Source organism: Pagrus pagrus (genome assembly GCF_965226575.1).
Source record: "Pagrus pagrus genome assembly, chromosome: 8".
Classification (NCBI taxonomy): domain Eukaryota; kingdom Metazoa; phylum Chordata; class Actinopteri; order Spariformes; family Sparidae; genus Pagrus; species Pagrus pagrus.
This window is the reverse complement of record NC_140192.1, coordinates 13674353-13700500: the sequence shown is the minus strand read 5'-3', so window position 1 is coordinate 13700500 and position 26148 is coordinate 13674353. Positions and strand designations below refer to the sequence as shown.

General features: G+C 39.6%; 1 protein-coding gene across 26 annotated transcripts in view; it reads left to right on the top strand.

Annotated features, from left to right (window-relative positions):
- The window catches only part of kcnt1b (potassium sodium-activated channel subfamily T member 1b), a 76823-nt gene that overhangs the window by 15283 nt on the left and 35392 nt on the right, over positions 1-26148 (top strand). For 14 of the 26 annotated variants that reach the window (XM_084360123.1, XM_084360118.1, XM_084360138.1 and 11 more), the window contains exon 4: positions 18359-18397. The exons of 7 other annotated variants lie outside the window; for them this stretch is intronic. In XM_084360123.1, coding sequence (XP_084216249.1) covers positions 18359-18397 — 39 coding nt within the window. Of the gene's footprint in view, positions 1-7304; positions 7846-18358; positions 18398-26148 lie in introns of those variants that run through there. 5 more of the 26 variants (XM_084360125.1, XM_084360121.1, XM_084360128.1 and 2 more) reach the window with 4 other exon arrangements.

The following is a 26148-nucleotide window of genomic DNA, read 5'->3' as shown; positions in this document are numbered from 1 at the left end:
GCAATTAATTATGACTCACTAATGTCTCTTATTTGCATTTGTATAGTCCTTAAAAGCTGTGAGATGATTTTATCTGCGGTGCTGTACTTATTTACCCATTTAATTTTTGCCTGGCCAAGGTAATCTGCAAAATGTTTCATAATCAATATAGCTGCTCTAGTTCACTGATCACGGATTTAGAAAAGAGCCCAGCAGCAGCCTTTTCTAATAACACAACTGACTGCCTGTCAAGCGATGTGCTCTTTCACCACCTACTGTCTGTTTCCTTCAGCACTGCTAGCAATTATTTTAGTTCATTTAAATACAATCTTTGTCACCCCCCTAATATGAGTTGTAAACGCAAAGCATTATGAAATATGCCTGTTGTGTGTCGGGGAATTTTAAGAAATGAATGCACAGTACTTCTACTACTAGTATTGCTCTTGTATAATTCTTACAGGCTTTTGAATTCCCTAAAATCCGAGCTAGACTATATACAGTATGCTGTCTTGGTGTTGAAACTTAAGTGTACATTATTTCACAAAGTTTTTTAGACCAGAAAAACACAAATTTGATACAAGTACAGCTTACCCAGCCGTTTGAGCTAAGTGAAAGGAACTGACTCCATTGGTCATTGTAACCACAAATGTGTTTTACTATGTATTTATGAAAGAAAACCTGCAATTTTGTGAGATAGTGAGTAAGGAAGCCATTATTCAAACAGTTGGAGTACAAGGATCAATACTGTCTAGACTGCGAGTTATTACTGGAGAAGAGATGAAAAGTTTCTGCTGCTGTCCAATTAGGGATTTCTGTAGCTGTACACATAGTTAGAAAAATTATCTTCCCTTCGACATCTACCGGTGTATATATACGCGGGCTGGCAAATAATAGCTGATTGTCCTTTTGTTGATGCAAATAAAGAGAACAACATCACTGCTTTCTGGTGCAGTGTCATGCTGTGAATGGTTGTTTTATTCATGAAACTGTTGAACATGGCCTAATAAGAGTGCCTGCATATTTCCTGAGAAGTTTCAAAGGGAAATGGTATTTGTGTCTGAAACCATCAAAAAAGAGCCCATTCGGTGGCATAGCGTTTAAGTGCAGCACATTTTTCTGCACAAGCTGAAGTACTATTTCATCACGCTTCAACGGAGACTCTCTGATCTGGGTACATGTAAGAGATTGAAAGAAATGATTTAATGCTCTCAGAAAATTTGAAGACTAAATTTTGTTTTCTTTTGTTTTGGATGAAACATTTACTGTGCCAGACCCACTTTTCACAAGTGAAGATTCACTCAGACATGTTCATTTTTGGCTGATAACATAAGGTTGCAACCATTAAATGAATAGTTGAACCTTTTTGCACAAAACAGCCTTTGGCAAAACAGCAATCGTCTAGCAAAAGCATCCCCTCGTGTGTGTGTGCGCTGCTGGAGTGCGTGTGTACACTCCTGTGTGTAAGCCTGCCAGTGGCATCGGCTAGACTTCTTCCTCCTCCCTGGCTATGCTGTGCTCAGACAGACAGCTCGCCCACAGCAGCACCAGCTCACTGCCTTAATATGTTTTGACAGAGGAAGCTTTATCACAGCTCTCGACGCCCATCTGCAGCACGGAGCATGAAGCTGAGGCGCGCCCAATGATTGTGGCGCTACGTTCTGTAGAGGAGAGGCCTGGTTGCTCACCAAGAAATGTAAAATTACTTGGCTCATTAAGTTCATTATAGTCATAAAGAAAAGGAAATCTATCCCTTCTTATATAGGTCTCTATGTCAAACCTCTGTACATTTGCTCTTATGTAATACATTTTTCATATAGCAATATGATCATATCTATTTGAGCAATGTCCTCAACTGCCTATTTCTGCAATTTTCAGTGTGACGCCAGTGGCTCTATGACACAGTGTTATATTATCAGCTCGCAAAACTCAGTTTCCTTTTTTTCCACTCTTCTCTTGGCTTGAAGTTACACATCTTGCAGAATCTGGAATTCATTCAAGTTTATATGCCAAGCATTTCAGAGAGGAATGCTTCACCAGCTATACCCAGCGCTCAGCTAATAGGCTTCACTGCAGCTCTCTTTCTCTGTGTGTTATATATTACTCCCCCCCCTCAAATTCCAGCTTGAGCCTAAAATAATGGATGTAAATACCTAATGTTGAGCTGGAGTCAATCATTTAGCAACTGAGGGTTTCTGCAATGGTTTCAGTGCTCTGGCTACAAAAGAAATAAGCTGCATCCTGTAAGAACATGCCTGTAAGATCAGAATCATTAACCAGAGCTGAGAATATTAACCGATGCTAAATAGCTAACTATATTCTGTATTCATCACTGGCACAAGGAAGTATGAGCTGGCAACTAATAGCGAGCGAGTGTTTAATTAATGTAAATTTTAATCATGTTTTAAAACTGAAAATCATGCGGCTCCTTGATTCAGTCTTGGTTATTTCAACTGAAAAATCTTCAGAAACGTCAAATCACTGTCACTGTTTTAAAATTATTTTTCACTTCATTATAATATAATTTGTCTAATTTTCCTCTGGGGGGAGGTTGCAGGTTCCTCGCAGCTTTTTTTGATGTACTTGAAGCTTGTGTAAAGGTTGAGCAGCTTGCTCAAGGGTGCTTCATTAGTATAACCTCACTCACTGGATATAAAACCGAGGGCTATTCTGCCATCTGTGTCATTAGTTCTACAGTGTAATAGGTCGGCACTGGCTGGTGCTTGTTTCTTGTAGCGCAGTGTGTTTTCTTCCTGCTGCTGTTTTCAGATCAGACTCACACAGGCTGCAGTTCTCTACCTCACCACACAGTGTCTCTGTGCTCAAATATGTTCCTCTGCACCTGTTTCTGCTATCATTCTCTGGCATATGTCATGTTTCTACCTCAATGCATTCATTTTCTTCTTTTTTCATGACTTTGATATCCTGTGCACTCAACTGAACCCGGTCCATACACCCGCAAGCACTTACAGAATTGTCTCCTCAAGGGATTTGTTTTTTTCCATGATTAAATAATACCACATTGTACTTTGATCAGCATATTTTTTCTTGCCATAAATAGAGTTGCAAACTTGATTGATTAGTTGATTAAAAGAAATTGGTTGCCAACTCTTTTGATAATCGATTAGGCCTAAGTGTTTAAGTCGGTGTTCTTCAACCTGCATGCTTTTAGGTGTTCCCCTGTTCAAGCACACCTAATTCAAATGAATGGGTCGTTATCAGACTTCAACAGAGCTTGGTGACGAGTTCATCATTTGAATTAGGTATGATGGGAAACATCTAAAAAAATGCAGGATTGAAGAACACTGGTTTCAGTCATTTTTCAAGCAATAACGTCAAACATTTATTTATTTATTTATTTATTTTTGGACTTAATCTTTTTTCTTATTGTTGAGATTGGTGGTGGTGTTATATGTCGTGTTTGTTTTCAACTTAAAAATCAATAAAAAGAGCATTGAAAAAAGAAATTTGCTGGTTCCACTTTCTTAAATGCAAAGATTTTCGCTTTTCTTTGTCATTTAGGATAGTAAATGAAGAGTCTTTAGGTTTTGGACTGTTGTTTGGACAAAATAAACAATTTGAAGACGTTTCTTTGAGCTCTGGGAAATTGTGATGAGCATTTTTCAAAAAGAAAATTCTTACATTTTTACCTACTTTGATATACTGGTTGGCTGATATTTCAGTCGATACTGGCCTCTCAGATATACCTGTATCTGCTTAAATGTTGTTTGATATGTGCCAGTATAAAAGACTATTTTCAAGAAATAAGGATGCAGACAAAGATGCTTGGAGTAATTTAATAATATGACATTTATGAATGAAGTTCACTGTTTCAATGCAATGTCATTTTAGACAATAAGTCATTGTTAAACTGTCCAAGATCCTGTGTCTGTTAAATATCTTTGTCCAAAGTGTTAACCAAATTCGACGGATCACTGCAAAACATGTGAGTATATCGGCCAATATATCAATATCAGAATAGTTTACTCCTTAAAGGGGCTATATGCAACAATTTACATGTATTTATCGCTTTTTATTGGCCCTCTGTGAACGAATTGTAATGTGACGTGAAAAATTAGACCTTCCCCGTCTCTCTCGGTTGCCTATACAAGCCTGGCTGACTTATTTAGCGCATAAACTAATGACCGGCTTCCGTCACAACACACGTTCCACAGAGCCCCTTTAATATTGGTAACCGTTATTGATCTTGAATTAAAGTAATTGTCTGACCAACCCATAAAATGCATTACAGTTTTAACTGCTGGAGAATGCTTATTTGCAATTAGGGTAGAAGTGCGGGTGCAGCATACTAGGGGTGTCAACGTTTACAATTTTTTTCTACACGTGTACACAGGGCTTCTAACCAACGTGTACCCGGTTACACGTCGGAGATTTATGATCTCTTTCTATCGCAGTTGCGCTACATAACCACTAGAGGGTTCTGTCTCCATTCAACCGCCTCCTAATCCCATTAAAGTCTCATAGTAGTAATCTGGAATTGGCGATAGAAAGAAACTAAAAAAGAAGCAAAAGTATGCTGAAGTGAGAGGAAAAAACTTCACCTTTATATCCACAAAGCTAAAAAAGTAGAAGGGGAATCTCACAATTATTCACTAAAACTGTCGGGAAAAAAAAGTTTTTTTCCTCCTCTTTAGACGCGAGGATATGTGATCAGGTCGTAAAAAGCCGACACAGAACACCAACCAACAATAAAATGTACAACAACACGTAACAATAAAGGCTAAAATAACAAGCCATTAACAGTTTTTGTTTTCCAGCAGGACGACATTTGCGCATGGAGAAGATGATGAGCGCCGCGCTCTTAAGTCCTCCGCAGCCTATTCTACACAGCAGCTGTTTTGCCTTTAAGTGGTCTCGCTGGTCTGAAAAACACAAATGGCTGTGGCCGCGGGTTTTTTATATAGCAACGTAACATTGTGCCCCATGCATCTATTATGTATGCGGATAACTGCACTAGTGGGAACATTTAATTGTATAGTTAGTTAATGTTATTATCTGAAGCTTTCAGGCAACATCATCACCCCTAAAAATACTATAGGCCTACATATTGGTGAGAAATAAACGAGGAGGAGGAAAAATGACATGTAAACAGTTATTGATTTTTCTAAACGGTTATGATTTATTAACCGTGTACCCGTTTACACGTGTAGATGTTGACACCCCTACAGCATACCATTACAGTTTCTTAAACAGAGGAAGTTGACTTGTAACATACACATGATATTAACATCAGTGTTTTAACAACCATGTAGTTGCACATACACTGACAATTTGGTGATAATCACTACAACCAGAGACTGTTTTATATCAGGAACCAATGAGCTGCTTCACTGGAACAGTCATGGTTAGTAGCTTGCTCAAATGTATCTTTATTTTCTATTAATATCTTTTATATTTTTTAGTTCTTTGACCTCCCAAATTTTCCTGCCCAGGCGGGGATTAATTATGCAACTCGCCTTTCACAGGTCCACCTCTCTAATCCCAAGGTTACTATCAACAGATAATTTAATGTGTTTCCTGAAGCTGAACTCAAAATGCCATGTGCACTGAATGTAGATTGTATTATGTGTTTCCTAAATGCATTACTAATGGGAGCTCAGCTCATGTGGAGGCTCTGGCTACATTAGAAATAAACTGCATCCTGTGTAAGCACATGCCTGTCTGTAGATCATGATCATAAACAGGAGATGAGAGAGATGAGAAATATGAGCTGGTCTTTTCAGATCGCTGCTCTGAATTCATGTCTGGCACAAATTGTATAAGCTGGTAAAAATATATTCCAACTAAAAAACAGTGAGGGACACATTCGGAGCATCCATGCATTGTCTCCTGACCTGTTTTACAACCAGCTTCCTGGATGGTAATATATAAAAAAATCACCTGCAAGGCTACTGACCCATCTCAAGTTGAGTTAAATTCACAAGTTCTTGAACGTGTGTGTGCTGCCGACTGCTTATAAATCAGGGCACCTCGCAGTGGGGAGGTCTTCCTCATGGTCCAATTTCTTTGATCTTCTCCTTAAATTGCATGTTTGTTACGGTGCTCCAGTTTCTCCCACTTTCCAAACACATGCAAGTCAGCTGGAATAGAAAACAAATGACCCACGGCTAATGAATGCACCCTAAGTTTATCTCGCTGTTATGTTAGTGATAGACCGGCAGCCTGTAGAGGGCTTTTTCCCACCCTCTGTCTAATGTGTGCTGTGAGATGCTGCAGCTCTTTGTCACAGTGAATCACTAAAACCAAACGGGCTTTATGAAAAGTAAAATTGAGAGAGGATTTTGTGTTTTGTAAGAGGGACTATCTACATGTTTCATTGTGTATCTTTGCCTGTTACAGTTTGCATTCACTTCATAGAAACAAGTGTAACAGCTGCTTTAGAAATCTGCTGGATTGGAAATATGCAGGTGATGATGATTATTTAATAAACTTATAAGAACAGATGTGACATGGGCTGCAACTAACAGATGTTTCCTTTATCGCTAAAAGCTGCTCTACGTGTTGTTGTTTTTTTAAGTTAGCCTCCAATCCATTTTGCAGAGAGCAATCCCCTCCCTCCTCTCTTCGATCATGCTCTCTGCATGTTCACGAGCAGACAGGACCACCTCTTTGTGGAGTTCTCTGTCTTGATTGGATAAAGTGGGCAGGGATACCAGATGATTTCCTTTCTCCTTTACTGCATGAGCAGGAGGAGGAGAGACATGGGTTACTGACCAAACACTATATAACCTTCATTACTGCTGGAATATAGAGCTATTTAACATGTATTTGTTCAGAAAATGACACTTACAGCAGTTTTAACCTATTGATTTTTTTCATGATTATTAAGTGACATCTACAAATTACTACTTCTTGTCCAACCAACAGTCTACAGACTCTTCATTTACTATCATAAATGTAGCAACATCCAAAAAAAAGTAGCAAATCCTTACATTCAAGGAAAAAAACTAATGTTCTTGTGTTGCAGCTCTTGACATGACATGTCCCTGAAGAACTTACTAACTTTGTGATTTGCTGAAATGAACTGGCAGGTGTATTATTATGTCTCATGTAGGCTGTGCACCCAGAGTCACGTGTGTTTCCATGCAAACCATGGACTGTGTTTGTCTAAGCCACCTGCTCATTTGTCTGTGGCATCTCATTATTCTGTGTGTGTAGATAACGATTGTTGAAGGGAGCTCAGTAGTGCAGCTCTCTGGAGCTTGATGTGGGCTTGATTGACATGATCTTCCATCCAGCACCTTTTGAATTATTAAGATCTGAACCGTATGAAGAGCAGGTGATGAAGATGATGAGTGGCACGTCTGTCTGATCGATAGAAAGCGCGGCTCATTACATTTGTCCATCCTCGGTTATGTAACCAGTTGGGGAGCCCGTTGGGTTGGCCAAGCGCTTGACGTTGCATCGTGACGACGCGTGAATCTCAGACGCACGGGGACCTCACATCTCCATCAGGGATGGAGGAGCTCTCGATAAGCAGGAGGACAAGCTGATGCTCGCCTCACTGTGGCTGAGGACCCCGTGATGCGGCAGGGAGGGAGACGCCCCCCCTCCGCCTTCGCGCAACACCAGTGACAGACCGGGGATGCGGTTTTCTCCGGCGGCGTCGGTCGCTGAGTGAGCCCGCCGTGTTCCGACACCAGGAGGAGGACGCGTATTGGCCGCTGTCTGCTGGAGGTAGCACCCGGGGAGGCAGAGAGCCATGGCGGGCGCTAAGCTGACGCCCTCTCCCTCGGAGATCGACCCAGACGTGAAGACCGAGGTGCAGAAAACCCCTGAACCCACCTGGGTCAACCCCTCCAGCCCTCTCCGGACCATGGGCTCCTTCGGGAGCGATGCTGGCCAAAGGTAGCCGCCGCAGATCCGCACCGAAGCCGCATGTTTCTGAGCGCAGCTCGCCTTGCGCACATGCAGCATCCGAGAAATAACATGATGCCGCGAGCGCAGGGTGCACGAAGTCTTCCTAATAACTTAGCTTGTAATTATGCTCGGGCAAAAGTTGCGCCGCGATTAATCATTACCATTGAATCTGTCCACCTGTGAATCGTAACATTATCGTAAAGCATCGGGTGATGGAGGCTATATTTTCTCCATCGGGGTTGAACATTAACACAAGCAGTGCGCCTCTTTATGACTCAGTTTCATGACAGACAGCTGAATGATTGCTTCTGCCGTCAATCATTTCTTCTCTCAGCATCACTGGGATGAAATTTATGGCTGCAGTGTATAGTGATTACATAATTCAGAGCATGCTGCATTCCCATTACAATTTTATGAATCCTGATGTTTTTATTAAGGTGGCGGCAGTCTTATTTTAGGACTGCATTCAAAGCTGAAGTTATTTTTTGACATGAAATGAACAGATGGATGGATGGAATCTAAATGCAAACCACGGGAGGGATTATGTTGACGTACCTTTATAGATATATATATATATATATATATATTGAAAAAAGACTACATTATATTTCAGCACGTCTGCATGACTTAATAGAAAATGCCTTCATCGCCAGGACACTCTACCATCATTTGGTAGACAAATTAGATTGTGGTTTGAGCAAAATGGGCTGAACCTGTAACAACTGAGGGAGACTTAATGTTTTTTTCCCCGCTCTCAGTGAGACAGAAGCACTCTGCAGAAATGCTGGCATTAAAGCTCAGATTGGGACTCTTACCCGCAGGTTATATGAGGTTGGTTTGGCTGAAAAAAGAGAGATGTGCTTCTTTGGCAGTGTTTCAGACACCACTGCACAGCCAATACGGTGGTGGTGCAGTGTGCTCTCACTCCTCAGTATTTACAGCACACATTTTTCATGTCAATATTTACTTGAGGGAATTGATGTTGTTTGGTATGAACAGAAAACTGGGCTCTTGAAACGTCTGCTGTTGCATTTGTCTTTGATTTTTTGTTCTTTTAGTTATCACACTCAATAACAAAATCGACAACATTGGCAAGGGGGGAAATGTGACACGTCTATTCCACGCAGAATGTCGGAGTTGTCAAAAATAGTCTGATTATTATATGTGATGCAAAAATGTAGTGGAATAATCTGGCTAATTACAAGGGATTATTATTTAAATCATAGCTATGAGGTTCTCCTCTCTGAAGTCTATTAAAATGTTAATAACATGCTTACTTCCTTCTTCATGAGCAGACTTATTTCCCATCAATACTAGAGACCCATTGAGAAATCTGTCCAACACAAATACACAAGCACTTTTAAATGGTGTATGTATGTATCTAGCAATACAATCCAACAGTAAACTGGATGCAGACGCCTGCAAGGCTTTCTCCTGGGGCAAATTGTCTCGAGCTTAGCTGCTATATTTTGGATGAAAGACCTGCCAGGAGGCCATGATGTGTTACAGAGATGACAGTGCTATCCCATACTCATAGCTCAGAGCTCATATTGATTTTTTTTTTCTTTTTTAGGAAATAGGAGGAGGAAATGAAAGAAATATCCTGCACTTTTGCCAATAAATGTAAAGTTTGAAATTACAATAGTGTGAGGAAGGTTCGTACCTACAACTTTTCATCTCACGCACCTTTTAAGATAATAAGAAGAAGGCAAAGTGGTCACTTCTCAAATGTTGTTCATCCTTCTGAACTCTTCATTATAATGATCACATAGGAGATGACCGCAATAAAAATGCAAAAAATGACTAAGATTACAATAAACATGATATCAAGTTGTCTTTTCTTGACTCTTGACTTGATGTAAACATCATTGCTAATGATACATGTAGGTTTGAGCTTTAGAGGACAAAAGAGTCTGGTTTCTGTAACTATTATTAGCCATCGACTCATAGGATATATCAATTGATTATAGGTATCTATAAGCTGAGGGTGGAACATTAATTACTAGGGATGCACAGTAGCTATCAGGCAAATCAATGGTTAAACATCAACACAAGCAGTGTGCCTCTAATTTATTGGCCTGATATTGGAAAATATGTTACCTGCTGTTTATCGGTATCGGAGAAATTATATCCAGTGAATAGAGACGATAATACATTACAAAATTGCTTTCATGGACTTAACAGCCACAGCATCTACATACTCTGATACAATACAGTGTTTCTTCTACATTAATTCGGGAGTCATGGACCACCACAGTAATAACTTTACCGCCACAGCTAGAACAAGGTAACCAAATATTAGTGCCTTTACAGTTGGTTTGCGATCCGCCAATAAACACAGAAAAGAAGAACAAGCGCAGCATAATATCATGAAAACATTGTACAGGGAAGACACTGACATGAAAACAATATTAAGGGATGATGCTGGCAAAGAAGGCAGTGACATGTAGCCGCAGCTGCAAAGATATCAATAATAAGCGACAACAAACATTCACTGTGACAGGTGTGGTGGCAACAGTGACGGAGATGATGAAGCTTGTGGTGTTGCTGGTGAACTGTAGGTGGTTCTAATGATGATTGCAGATCTATTAGAGCGATCATGTCTTAGTCAGCTGACAACTGAGAGCAGATTGGACGCCGGTCAGTTTTAAGAAGCTGAACAATATTGACTGAGGCTTTATTGCCATGCCAGACTGTTTATATGAGGATCTAATGCACAATATCTGCAAATGGATGAGGCAGTTAAACCAAATGCATCCAGACTTGGACCTTTGACCATTAAGAAGGGTTAGATTGGTACTTTTGATAAGTAGTTTAAATAAATAGACTTGGGTGCTCCTCCTGTCACTCTGCTTCCAGAAATAACACAATAACAGATTTTGCCATATTTCTGAAGTCCACACAGATCTCCTGCTTGTCCCCTGCAGGCTGACAGGATGTTGTCAGGAATCAGAGGGCTTTCGTGGTTGTGAAATGTGATCAGCGTGGGATTTGTGTCCAGCTGGCTCGTGAGAATGAGAGGATGTCGAGGGGAGGAGTGACAGAATCAATAATCTGACCCAACGTGCAAAGCAGCCTATAAAGAGTTCATCTATTTCTGCATAATTTACGGCACTTGGGAATCCCTTTTTATAATTGTGTATATAGGATTGTCAGTATTGACTGTAGGCAGTAAAGACACTAAATGAGACTTGGAGGATCTTCAAGAACAGAGGGATTGACCATCTTTTAAACACAGGATGTGGTCAAAACAGACAGATTCACGCAGATTTATTTTGGCTTCATGCAGCCATGCCACCACATTGCTTCTCTGAGGAAAATCTGTTTGAATAACAGGCATTTGATTTTGTGTCTTGGTGTGCAATGAATCTGAAATTCAGAGGCCAGTTGGAAGTGTTAGTCACATTCTCATTAAGGCTACACCAGTATATTACAAAGGATGAGATGAGCTTTTTTGGGTATAGGCCAACAGAGTAGCCACTTTATAAAAACCGGGATTGATTATTTGATTGATATGCAGCAGAGACTTTATATTTGCTGATGTTTCAGCAACACTGAGCTTTCCTCAGAGCTTAACACACGTCAGTCAAAAGCACTTCTGGTTGTAGAACTTGTTTTTTTTTTTTATCCTAAAGTCTTGTGCAGTCAGCAACGCCTCCTCAGTGTCAAAGCTACACAGCAGACTTTGTTATTGGCGATTCATGTTGTCCACTGTTTGATTGAAGCTTTTATGGATTGATGAATTCATTATTATTTTTTTATGTTTTATCTTTTATTCTTTCTTTAAGTTAAATGGATTAGGAAAATCTGGGACACCGAGGGAGATATCATGTATCAAAAGCCTGCTTAAGGATGTGAAGCCAAGCTATAATGAGTACATGATATGTGCTTTAGACAATTAGCCACTAGATCAAGCAGAGGAATGGATTAGTGTAGGTTTTTTTAGGAGGAATCGGGAAGAGTCTCTGCAATTTTTTCTGCAGTCATATTTGAAGGCATCTGTTCTCAGCCCAGAATATCAGGAAGCTGCATATAATATGATAAATTGCCTCCAGTGATGTCAGTCAGTGACTAAGTTGCATTGTGGGAAATGTAGGCTCCAGGTTTTGAAAAGCAGAAAGCATTTCACTCTCATAACATTGTTGGACACAGAACAAGAGATATCAACTTTTAATTTCAACGTTCTTCCTTTTCAGAACTTTGCGCCTTCATTTCCCCCAATGAGGTGGATGCGATTTGTCAGATTACATGCAGCTGCCTCTGGAGCCACAAAAGGCTTTATACTACTTTATTCATGTATATAGTAGTACTCCCCAAGACCTGTAAACTCTGGGATTCATACAAAATTGTTTTAAGGTTTAAAAATTAAATTTCACTCTAATTCAATTCAGCTTCCACACAGATATAAAATAAGCCTTTCCTTAATTTGCTGGTTAATTCTTCTGTACATCAAAGCAGTCTTATTTAGGTTCCTCTACTCCCACGCGCCTTTTTGTTATCCCACTGCAGACACTTTGATGCAGTTATCCTATTCAAATGGTGCAGTACATTATGCATCCTATACAATAATTTAGATGCATGTAAGGGTGAAAAAATAATCTGTGAATATCCTGTAAAGTCTTTATCACAATGTTGAGGTTCCCTAATAATGTGCAATAGATTAATTAGAATTAGTTTTGGATGAAGGAGGATGAATGTAGACTACTCCTCTTTCATCATCTCTATGTAGTCTGATGTTGTTGGCCTTATTGTTTGCTTAATGCATCATATTTTGTATGCTTTTTATCATTGTATGTTTTATCCATCAGTTTTCCAGCTAATTTCTTCTACACATTCTTTTCAAATTGATTACTGCTCAGTTACACACTAGCAGTATGTGCAACAAAAAAGTGAAATGTTCTACAATTACAGCCAAAGTCCGCCTCCCATTCGTCTAATGTTTATTTATAGCGCCCCGTTTTCACAGAACAATTATGCTTTCATTTTGATATGAGTACCAGCGGTTTAATGAGAGGTTTTAATGTGGTCCTTGAGGTAAATTACATGTTGTCCATCGTTATTGTTCATTAAAACGGGAAGATGAAATCTCTCAGCAGTTCACTTGAGAGTTGAAACTCGAAAATAACGAGTGCCCTGGTTGTGATGCTTGCACTCAAACAAAATGAACTTTTAAAAAGACATCAGCAGAATCCATCTAAGGGAATGCTAGAGGCCTTTAATTAAGTCTCTGTAACACTGAGATACTGTGATTATGCCTGGCTGTGTGTTGTACATAGTAACTGTATACTGTATTTATGTGGCACTTGTTTCCATGCAGAAGCCAAAAAATCGATCAAACCCATTGCCTTCCTTGCCTTCTCCTGCTTCTTGAGAGCATCAGTTAGCAGAGAATCAATTAGGGGGCCTGAAAAATGTGAGAATGAGGGATAATCTGAGTGAAGACACCGAACCGAGAAGCTCACACAGTCAGTTCTGAATGTCAACTGAACTTAATCTGAGTCGTGCTCCAGAAAAGACTCACAACCTGGGCTGTGTAGAGAGCCGATTAGCTCCAACACAGACCTTCAAATCTGAGTGGATTGCGAGGAAAGGAAGAACAGCACTCAAATTGGATAATATTCTCACTAGAGAGCTTATTACAAGGCTGTTACCAGTGAGCCCATAATTTTTCTGATGAGTCCCGGGTACACACTAACATCATCAGTAACCTGCACACGATTAGAGCATCAACAGAGTGCAACAGTATAGTTTTCTATCAGTATATATCATGAGATTGTAACATATCCAGAAGTTCTCATTGTGCAGAAATGGGAGCACTAAGAGGCACAAGGAACACAATAACCTGATACGGAAGGTGTTTGCAGCCCATCCAGTGAATTAAATACCTGACAAATATAGTAACACTGATGCAAACAATTATATGGAAAGTTCAGTAGCCTCAAAACAGTTCTGCTCATTGATTTGCAACATTGGCCATAATGATCTGATACACCCAGAGATACATACTGTAAGACATAGCTAAGTTTTGTAGTTTTATTGTTTCATGATAAATATTGGTGCATTTATCAAGCAGTCCTGTACTTATTACAAACTTGTTAACACACACTGTAGTGTTAATGTTAAATTCTGGTTGAGACTGTCATTGTGTTTATGTTATACTGTAAGTAATAAGTATTAAGTAAGTAATTAGTGATAAATAAATAATACATAATGAGTAATTCTAATGTACATTCTGATAGTGTAAGTCTACTATAATCTATAATGTTTTTGTCATGGCCAGAGGCAAAAAGCAAAAGTCATTTAATGTTATAGAGGATGCTCATTTCAACACCTGGTTAGGTCATCTTTCAAAAGTAAGAATTGGTAGCATAGCACAAAGAGGTACAGAGTTACTGTTGCTATGGTTACCTGCAGTTCAATATACCTGCAGACCGTTTTAGAACGGAGGTTAAGCTGTCGACCGAAACTATGTGTGAGGTGATCTATTATAAGTTTTTAATGGATACTTGCCAGCCAGTCAGAAACAGATATTTTCTGTGAGAATGGAAGAATAGCGTATGTAGGTGTTGGATGTTGTTGTGTACAGATCAGTAATGGGGCCAGAATAATGAAGCAACAGGGCAGGGTTGTTTTGTTGTATTCTGGTTCTTGTTGTATGTAGTACTGCTGTTAGAGTGGCTTCCTAACAAGGTGTTAAGTTACTGTGCTAGAACTGAGTAGTCTTATTTTTGGAGAGAACTTGACCTGCCTCTGTGGCATGTGATGTGAGTATGTGAACTGTCGTACATAAGGAAATGTTGGCGCACTTCCTGATGAAGGATAATCTGAGTGAAGACACCGAACCGAGAAGCTCACACAGTCAGTTCTGAATGTCAACTGAACTTAATCTGAGTCGTGCTCCAGAAAAGACTCACAACCTGGGCTGTGTAGAGAGCCGATTAGCTCCAACACAGACCTTCAAATCTGAGTGGATTGCGAGGAAAGGAAGGACAGCACTCTAATTGCATGATATTCTCAATAGAGAGCTTATTACAAGGCTGTTACCAGTGAGCCCATAATTTTCTGATGAAAAATTATGGGCTCACTGGTGCAGGTGAGAGAGAGATCGAAAACTACAAATCCCATTTGTCCTTGAAATTGCTGCAGCGATGGCGCATGTGTGGAAGGCCCTCCCACTGTATATCAGTCAGTCCTTGAGGCAGATCAGGGAATCTGATTGAAAGCATCCTGTGGTCATTTTGCACTTCTTGTTTCGGGAGCTCGGCTCACACTTGTCATTCCAGAACTGCTGCAAAGAGGTGAGACTCTATTTACTGCTTTATTGTGTGTATTTTATCACAATTGGACTAAGATATGAAGGGCGACCTGATGCTAACTGCATGAATATGGACTTTTTAAATTTCTTCTGCTTTTTGATGAAGATACAGAGGAAGGAACAGAGTCGGCTTATACGCTAATGGAGGCACAGTGAGCCCATGTTTATCTTAGCTTTTATACTGCTGAAGCTCTTAGCAGTCAGATAGCATCTTTATTGCTCATTAAAGTGTTGTCAAAGAGCCACTAAATGGACAGTATGATCACAGCAGAGGAGTTAGTCTTGTTGTTGTTATGTACAGTAACCCTGATTAGCAGACTAATCATCTCCTAATTGCTTTATTTCACCTCTGAACTAACTTTAAGGGGCATTTGGTGGCTAGTGAATGGTCATTTAAGTATTACAAGTGAAATGGTTTGAAAATATGTGAAGCGTTGCTCTGCCACATATAGTAAATAAGTCTGTTGTATATCCCCTAATGGATGTTTCCAAAAAAAAAATCCAAAATGCCTGGCAACCCATATTTTTTCTGTTTTATCTTTACAGTGAAATGAATTGAATATTGAATTGAATCTGGCTTCTAAAAATGTGAAACTCTTTCATTCAACAACTAAAGCCTCATAAAAATGAAATTCACTTACAGGCAAGAGCCTCTAGTGAATGACAAACATCAGGTATTTTCCCAATATTGATTGTTGTGAATCCAGTAGCATTACGAGAAAGTTGAATCTGAATGAACACTGTGGTCTTTCTTCTTGTGCCAAAAAGCCATTTGACTGTCATGGATCTGAGGATTTGATTTGGTAGTGGGGACTGCAGTAATCAGCTGTGCTCTGTTGTTGAAATGACAAATGGTTGTTGATTAATAACAGGAATTGCACAGGTTGTCTCTTGCGACCAAGCAACTTCCTGGGTTTAATGGACTCTCCACTTGTCGAAGGCATAAATGGGATGAATGGGTGTGTCAGAAATGTTCCAACTATGCCCGAACTGCCGAATAATCACATTCTTACAACGCAGACACATTCAGCTTTTCTTCTTTGCACTCTTGAGGGGCTTTGATCATTTATAAGCTTTAATGTCAACCTAAATTACATTTTTATCCATCTACTTTTGCTGATATTTTTAGATGTGCTTTACATTGGAGATTGGAGGCATTTTACTCCCCAGACTTACAGTGCACTCACAACAAATTACAAAAAAAATACAAAAACCTATAGACACAATACTAAATTAATTAATAGTTCAGTTTACAATGGTTTTAAGCTTTGGAAAGCATTACTGCTATACTAAAGTTGAGATGCTCAATTAATGAAAAATATAGAATATATGAAAGACAGTATGAGTAGTAGCTTTGGAACAATAAGGATCAAAACTAAATGGGTATACAGTAAAGGTAAGTATGTACTGTATGAGACACATGTTGTTTTGTCAATTATGTTGAAATAAATATAAGTCTTAATGAATGGGCATTGGCAACATCAAACTTGATTACATTGTTTAAATGAATCCCAAACAAAGATGATAAGATGCGATGGTAAAGGTAAAATCAATAAATAATACTCTATCAGAACTGACTTTTACACTACAGGGTGAGATTAGATGTTTTCTGGAGAATAGTGCACAAAACAAGAACCGCTGGTTCAAAAGCTTTGTTGTCTCTTCCTCTTTTATATCTTGGTTAATCCTTTTGTCGCATTTACTGGACCTTTTCACAGCAGATATTGGATTCATCACACCAGGAAATGCACTAATGTAACTAGTAACATCAATGATGGCCCCACCAGGCCTCTTAAGGGGAGGGCAGCCATAATGTTAGTAGTTACACCAAGTTAAACTGTCCAATGCAATAAAAGTCTACTGCCTGAATCACAATGACTGTGTGTGCTTCTGACTCAGTCCTCTACTTTGTGCTGTGTTATCTGTTCCTCTGAGGTTGATTTAATTTGCAATTTTGAATATTTCAAATGAACGCGTTTACATTATAGGCTATATAATTCCTCGGTACAGAACAAATCTGTGGTTCAGCCTCAGTAATTGGTTTCCAAAGGAAGTCTTAGCCATAGAGTGCACGAGTCAATTTGTTCTGCGTGTGTGTGTTTTAACCTTTTGACCTCCCAAATTATTCACTTGTCAGTCATTAAAATCAATATCTGGGTATGTCTTTCTGTCCGTCAGCCCCTCAGTGTTACACACTTCCATTTTCTCCGCGGTCATCTCAATATGGCAACCATTGAGAGTGACCCAGAGGGTGTGTCCACTGATCCCCTGTGGTTTGCATTAAGTGTCCCATCTGTTCTTTTTTCAGCTGAGGCGTTGTTTTCTATTATCTCAATGTGTAGGGTTTTCCTTGCATGTGCCCTGTGAATTAATAGCTCAGAAATACATTTTGTATTTCCAATCAAGTTCAGATACAGACAGTTTCAACTGTAAATGGTTATATTTACTTCCTTGGTGGAACTGTTTTCACAGTAGGCCGCGACTGTGCAGTAAGAAGCAGCTGCTCAAACGGGATTTGGTAAAACTTCTGGAGACATTCAAAATGGATTTAACCAGCGTTCTGGGTATTTTCTATGTTTTATGTTATTCCAAAAGGTGTATTAACTAGCTAGGGGTGGGTGATCCAGTTGTTGAGACTGCAGTATTTAATGTCCTCTTACTTCTGTTTCCAAACTTTAATGAACTTCATTGACCTCAGATCCACGCTACAGTTATAGCTAGTGGCATGAGGAAAGAAAGAAGAAAAATCTTTAATGCAATATTGCATTACAATGTTGCAAATGGAGAAATATATAGACTACTTCAGCTTTGCTATATAGTCTATAGGGCATTTAAAAACTGAGGAAAAAGAGCAAAATTTGGATTGGGGATAGTGATTGTGATTAAATAGATCATGATACTATTTTTCAGTCAGATCGCCCATCCTTACAACTAGTTAACATCAGTCAGTATCAGATCCCATCTTGGACCTTCTTGCTGCACAAACTGTGTTCATATTCTCCCTCAAAGTTAGAAAATGGTTGCTTTCTGTCTCAAGATGCAAGTGATGCAAGTAAAAAAAAAACTGCAGAGGCATCCTGAGTGGCATCCTTTTCTTGCTCCTTCCCCTCTCCTTCCCTTTCCTGCTTCCTCGATCCCACTCTCTCCTAACCTGTGCCTATCTGTGTCCATGCTTGCTGCATCCAGGTATCAAGAGGAGTACAGTATGGACTCAACCAATGCCCAGTAAGTCCCTGGCAGCATCATGCTTGCATGGCATGGAATTTCTGGACTCTCTTGAGCACCAGAGCACATATGAGGCACTGTTAACTTTGGATTTTGCATTGACTGGATGTGGATATGATGCCTTGATCGTGTTTAGAAGTTGTATTACCATTACACCTATCTGTAAAGTGGGCAATGACAATGTTGTGGTACTGGTGCAGAATGCTGGGAATAGATTATTAATTTGTGGCTACCTTTTCAACATTTTTTTGTGGCAAAGACTCAAAGTAGACATTTAGATCATCACAGATTTTGCTCACATTCGATCACACCACAGGAAATGGTGAAAAGGCAGCTTGTGTGTTTTTATCAACTTACTCCTGGTGTATTCTTTGTCCCTTGAATGAATGTGCACACCAATCTTCACTCGATGTCAGGTCAAGCCTTGAAGCATTATTCATGTAAGCTGAGATGAGAGCCTCTAGACATGCTAAAATCTGCTGGTTATATTGGTGAATAGGTGCTGAAAACCAACATGTCGATTGTTTGTGCTTTGCAGTGTGCATGCTACTGAGTTTATAATGCAGTTCTGGTTGATGTGACATATGGAGTATCACGTTTTAGTACATTCACTTTGGGAAACAGAATTTTCTGCAATCCCCAAGATGCTGAGATGTGGTGGTAAAAGAGGTGAAGCACTGACGCTATACTGTATCTGTTATACAAATTTATATTTGAAATTTGTTGAAATAATTATTTTTAGTTGTCACCTTTTGGCCAAATTGTTTTGCCTCACTACATGTTTAATGTGCATTTCATTTTGTTGGTGCACCCCTAGGTGCTCTGGACTTCATAAGTGTGTAAGTGCAGTGGATTTAACGATGGGGTAGGAAAAATAAGGCATCTCTTGCTTTTTCAAAGGACATTTGCGGGTGTTTATTGGGCTTTATGTCTTGCAGAGATCTTAGCTGTTAATGGAGCCAAAAAATTCCCAATTATGGCTGACTGTGACAGGCTGAGAAAGTCAATTAAGAAAACATGTCGTAAAACGTACCTCTTGAATCTGCAATGTATCTCTGAATGAAACATTATTCCTCAGAACTGGTGCCAAGACATGCATTAGACAAATTCAAATTTACAATCAAGAGCCTCACTCCTTCTCCAAAAAAGATTTGCAGGATTCTCCTCTGGACCTTTTTAAATAGTCTACTTTTGGTTGAGTCCATGACCTGCTGCAGCAGTTTCCCCACTCAGCTTTAGTGTTTGTTGGGACTGTGCTACTGTTGGAAAATGGATTGTAATCCTTAGGGATGTGCTAAGTGGAGAGCTATGAACATATATATGTTCATATGTGTTGACATGTGAGTGTTTGTGGTTCTCTCTTTTGTGGTGATTCTATAAGTGGAAATTGGGGCTGACCAAGCATATTGCATTTTTTGTATGCACAATGTGAATCCTGCACACAGGCACAAAAGCTCTAATCTCAAGGCACTGCATCTTGACACGTTGTTAAAGGGAATAAGGATCATAAACTACCCAAACAAAAAATGTCTGACACAACATTGAGGTGTTTCCTGTGGCTGTGAAAAAAAAAAAGTTATCTGCCTCATGTGTGCACAGGAAATACCATGTTATGGTTTCAGCGTTCATCGTTGCACATTCAGAAAACCACAGTGTTTGGTGTCAACACTGCACAGTAGGTGCATTCACAGTGGGTGCTTGAACCACTTCAGCTGGTTCCTTTTAATATGGAGGAGCTTATTACAGAGACGTCCCTGAATAGCTGCTTGAGGTAGGTAGCAGGTTGAAAACGAGCATTTCCTTGCATCGAACATCAGAATGGTGACGCATACGGGCAGTAGTGAATTTTTTGTTCACAGTGTGAAAGGAATGTCTATGTGACATTAAATGACCTCTAATCATGCTATCTTTGTGTTGTGTGCAAAGAGGCCGGTGTGTTATGAGCACTCTTTCTGAAAATGGTACTGTGTGAAAAGAGACAACACTTTCTTGACAGTTGATAGAAAAGTATTGTTAATTGGGCAGTTGTAGAACATCATCACAGTTAACTGTGCTCTCTTATGAGGCATTCAAACTAAATCACATTCATATTTTTGCAATGTCTCTTTTTGTTTAACAAGCCTGTCTTATCTGCATGTATTCCTCTGTACTGTCTTTCTTACTTGTCTTTCCAATTCTCATTCAAATTAAACTGCTATGCTTTACTTTCATTTTGGTTGAAGTTTAAGCATAAAAGGCTGATCAAAGTCTATTCTGCCGGATAACAGAGTGGAAACACAGCTTTGATATATCTTTTCCTTTTTTCTTTTTCTTTTTTTTTCTGGTGGTTACTGTTGGTTGGTAATGAACCATTTCAGTCTCCTTTAAAGTACTCTCTCTTGGTTATGTAACAAATTTCGCTTTCAGGGGAGAATCACTGACAGCTTCAAAACAGGATACTGTATGTAGAGCAGGGAGTAGTGAATTTCAAAAGCATCTTTCAACATTGGTGTTATTTTATAGAGTTTCTAGTACAAGTCCTCTTGGGTTCTCTAAAGTTTTTTCTTAGGTTTAATTTCCTTTTTTACTCAGTCTAATGTCCCATTTCTCAGACAGTCTGCCATTCTCTGAGCTTTGCTATTTATAGTTTGATATGAAGTATGTTGAGATCTTTCTTTGATAGAAGTTTCAGAGAAAAGCTAATGCAAAGCAAGCAGCTTTTTTACAAGGCCCCAAAGATGTCATTGTCTAATCTGACAGCCCCATTCAGGCACTGAGGTGTCAATGCTTTTTACCATGCTGAGCCTTAACCTCAACAAGGCTCTGCAAATGATTTGGATCTGTAAAGCAGCTTCTTACATGAATCCTGATCCTTTTGTAACAGAACACGATTTTAGAAACTTTCCAATAACCCTGTGTAGAGTTTACTTCTGTTTTCTTTCCAATCAACCAGCATCCTCTTAAAGTGTTCGAGCGTTTTCTGGGTCAGACATGTTGAGGTATTGCTGCATTGGCATTTTCCGGAAACAAGGAACACCTCTTTCGTGTGAATTTGCCTTTCAGGGACTGCCAAGTGTGTTATCCAACTGTTCAGCAGTTCAGCTTGAGAGCTCTTGAAATCTCCACTTCAGTCAACAGTAAGATTAATTTGTTCTTACACAGACAGTGTAGTCGACACCAAAGTGAGCAGCACTCTTATTATAACTGCACATTATTGAGTCTGACCTCTTTGACAGACCTTCAATGACCTTGGAGATGCTGATTCGAGGCTAATCTATGATTGATATGATTCTGCTGCGGTGCGCTTAACATTGAGCCAAGTGTTTAAGAACAAAATGCTTTAGGGTTGTCTGGGTCCTTGAACACATCATGTGCACATACAGAGAAGTTTGGACCCTCTCCACAACTCCCACACACACACATACATAGCCTCACAGAGTATATGGATGCCTCAGAGGACCAGAATCGACCTGTACATCTTGTCAGTCCACGGGCCATCCAGCTCCATTAAGGTGATTTTCCTCTAGCTACTGATTATAACAGAAGCTGTTAGATTTCCCTCGTGAGGTTCCTGCCTTCAGTATTCATTTGACAGAGCACTTTTTACAGTGCTAAAATAGTTGAATGGCCTTCAGGCCAGACATGGGCTATGGTAACTGTAAGAGGATATTAGACAACTACCTCCACCATGGGAAGTTTCAGACGCAACTTGGTGGAACAAAGGCCAGAGAGCAACAAAGATACCACCGCTTTTGAATATTCTTGTCCAAATGTAATATTTTTAGCATCCCTGCAGCTTTTATATCGGGCACACGTCTGAGGGCGGTGCAAGAGAAATGTTCTATTTTAGACTGTTTGCTTTGTAAGAGAGGGGGCAGAGCAAACCTGAGGTCTGAAAGTAAAACAAAACATGGTTCAGGCTGTGATGGGACAGACTGTTGTCATACTACTCATTAGACAAGAAGTAATATTATTGATCTGTGTGCTGCCTCTGTGCCCCTGAAGCCTTATCATAAACCACGAATATAACCTGTAGTTGAACTCAAGCAACCTGATTTGTCAGAGATAACTAGGCTTATAATTTCCACATTTGTTGCTATGCCAACGCTTGTGGTAATTTAATTATGTAGGCATGGGTACTTTATGTTGACGTTGGTGCTGCCTGATGTTAGAAGTGTGAATCTTCACTGGCTTCACAATTAGATTATGATTCACACGTCAATTATTCAAATGCACAACGGTTTGTGGTGCATCTTGACGCATCTTGATCTATTGCATCATAAATCTTCTATATAAGTGCACATGGCTAGTTTTTTAATCAATTAATACAAGCAGTCGGGTAAATCTGAACTCCCGTTTTAAGGAGGTCCTTTCAAAAATCAGACTATTACAGCTGCATATTTTCAATAGCAGTATCTGACTCATCTCACAACACGAACATTACAAAAACAAGACATAAATCAGTTTGCAGTACATTCAATAATAATGATAAGCTGTTTTTCTATAGCACCTTTCAAAATCACAGTTACAAGGTTTTTTCACAGAATACAATGCAACAATAGAAAAACAAAATAAAATGCAGTGGGCATCAGGGCAAATCAAGGCATTCAAGAACAAAACATAAAACACAGAGATAAAACAAAATCACTCCGCCACATCTCCCATCATATAAAAGTAACATCAGCAAATGTTTGCCCACGATTCAATACAAGAGAGCAACATCATAATTTTGTAACTTTATTGTTCAGTCGAGGCTGGAAAATCAACAATCAACAGGCTATAATTTTGTGTAGGCTGAAATCTCCCTCCCTATCTGCATCACAATATCATATACCAAATATACACTATAATTCCTTGCACAAGACTGTATGCGACAAGACTCTAAAGGAAATGAGGAGCTGCTTTTATCTGTAGTCACAGAGTGTGAGTCAGTGTAAGATCTTTGGACAGACTTGTGTTGCAGCTTCCTCACAGAGTTCCCACAATCATTTCTGGCCCCGGGTGATGTTGCGCTTGGCTAGCTGATACTGTAGTTCACCCATACTTGCTCCTGCCACAGTCACTGTCAAATAGTCCATATGGCACAGAGCATCTGGCAGCTGTTTGACTATTTTTTTTATTTTTTTCCCCGATCACCAAAATGAACGCAAGCATTTGAACAGCTCTGTTCTGTCAACTAAATTATCCCGAGGTCAACAAGCTGTTTGATGTTTTGTTTACAGAGTCTACAAATAGGTCCTCTGTGTCTCAGGCAAGGGTGCATCCAATTGTAATCCTATCACTGGCAATAGTCATGGTGTTCTCCTTGGGTGTCTCTGTGTGTATGCGCCACTAGCTTTTAACACTTAAAGTTTGATCCAAGGTCATTCCCACCAGACTAATTTCTCTGGGGTTACACTTTTTTTTTCTTTCATTATGATCGTGAACTTGTTTTTGAGTGTCTACATATTATGCAGGCCTGTGAGTTGGGGACATAAGGTCATGCGCCATCTATTATAACTATGTGTAAACATCCCTGCCTTATGCCTTGCCTACCTTCTTTAAACTTTAGCGAAGTAAAGGGAACGTGTCTTCTTAAGGTAAAGAATTACCAACCTGTTGTAGGTGCTGTCTGGCTCCTTGAATATTTAAACTGCTCATGTTTATATTTGACAGCCTGGCTAATGTCCATGGATTGGTGATGAAGGTTTGCAGACATGCCAAAGAGAAGACCGTAAGTACTGACAAAGGTATTGCAGCCGGTCTGCAGTTCCTGGCAGTCATCGTCGGAGTGCCTTGTAGCTTCTTACAATTGTTTATGTTCCAGACCTTAATAATGTGAACATAAATAAATGTAAGTGCAGTAAGGGCTTAACAAAAACACATAACACTGTGGTCCATTAGTATTTGACAGAGACAGAGTTTAAGACAGAGACTATGTAATTAAAGTGCAGACAATGATCTACAAACTGCTAAAGCAAGTTATTTTAAGGACCCAACAGGGAAATTTTTTTTTTATTTAAATCAGGCTAGCAAACTAATATGCATGATGAGTTATTGTAATGACTTGTATTGTTGTCGACTTTAATTTATAATATGCTATGAGGCTACAGCCATGCTAGCAGATCTGTGAGGCTGTACTGGGGCACAGCGATGCTTTGAGTTAAATGCTAACATCAGCATGCTAACAATGACAATGGGACATGCTGTTGTTTAACAGTTTATCATGTTGACAATGTTGTTTTTGTTTTAGCAATTAGTAGCAATTAAATCAAAAAACAACTGAGACCGATGGGAATTTTGTTAGCTAGAGAAGTCAGGATCACCAAACTCCTGGAGATTCACGAATGTCAGCATGAAATTTCATAGCAATCCATCAGACGTCTGTTGGGATACTACAGTCTTGACCAAAAATGGTAGACCCAGAGACCGACAGACTTACAATCTAGTGTTTCCACCCTTTTTAATGGAAAAGCTAAAGCCTAAAAATGACACTGGATGATGCTAGATTACATCAAACGCTAATTTACATATCTGTGATATATAACTTTTTACATACAGTACATGCAGTATTTAGCTCTTTTAAAGAGCATTTACATGTATTAATCACTTTTTATTGGCCATATGTGAGTGGGTTGTAACGTGATATGAAAATTGACCTTCCCTGTCTCTCTTGGTTGCCTATACAAGCCTGTGGATGATTTGTTAAAGTTGTTTAGTGCTGCTGGACCGCACGTTCTCGAGTGCCCCGGAGTTCTTCCACAGTCAAGAGAAAAAGTAATTAAGTTGGCGAAGTTGGAGACATTTATGATTTCGAAGGCAACGTGCACACCACATGCTTTCTCTCTCTTTGTGGTGCAGGAAATCAAATCCACCAAAAGATCAAATATATCAAGATCAAAGATCAGCAAAAAAGAGTGAATGCCCCCCCACACTTTAAGTATATCAATGCAGAAGTGAAAAGTGTTCGCTGGAACAATGCAGACATTGCAGCCCCTAGAGCTATACTGCTAGCATGGCTAAAAATGCTAAATTGCTGTACCACACAGTTCACCCAATGTGGCTTAAATACAGAATCTAAACCTTGTAGTCTTTGTTTCATTTAAATTAAAATGTCATGGAGTACAGAGCTGACACAACAGGAAGAATGTCTCTGTTCAAATATTTACCGTCTTAACTGCAGGTGTCTCACCTTACAGTCAGTTGAGCAGGGAAACCCTTACATTAATGATTACATACTCCCCATACAAACATGGAGGAGGCTCGATAGGCTTTTTTGTCTCCGTGATATCAAGCAAATGCTAATGCAGTTCTCATGTAAAATATCAAATTAAGAATTGAATCACTGGGTTTATGTTGGAGTCGCACTTCAGCTTTTGATGTGCTCACGTTTCATATGTGAAGTATAATTACAGGTACCAGTAGACAGGCTGGGTAAACATGAAGCTTAGATGACGGCTGTGTTATTGGAGACCGTTTGAACATTGATTGCATGATTCACCATCATCCGTCTTAATGACAGCCTTTTATTGTTTGTCAGGTGATAGAGTAGTCAATATACCGGTAGGATGGAGTTACGGGGGATAGGATTGTGTGGTACTGTAGGTGCCTATAGACAAGGAAATGTCAGTGTGTGTGCGTATGTGTGTAGTTAGGGCTAATTCATTGTACTGGAAACACATAACACACGGACACGTGAGTGAACATTTCCTTCCTTGGAAGCTGTCTCCATGGCGATACAGCCGGAAGAGGGAGAGAGGGGAATATATTCAAGATGGTGCACATCTCCTGTT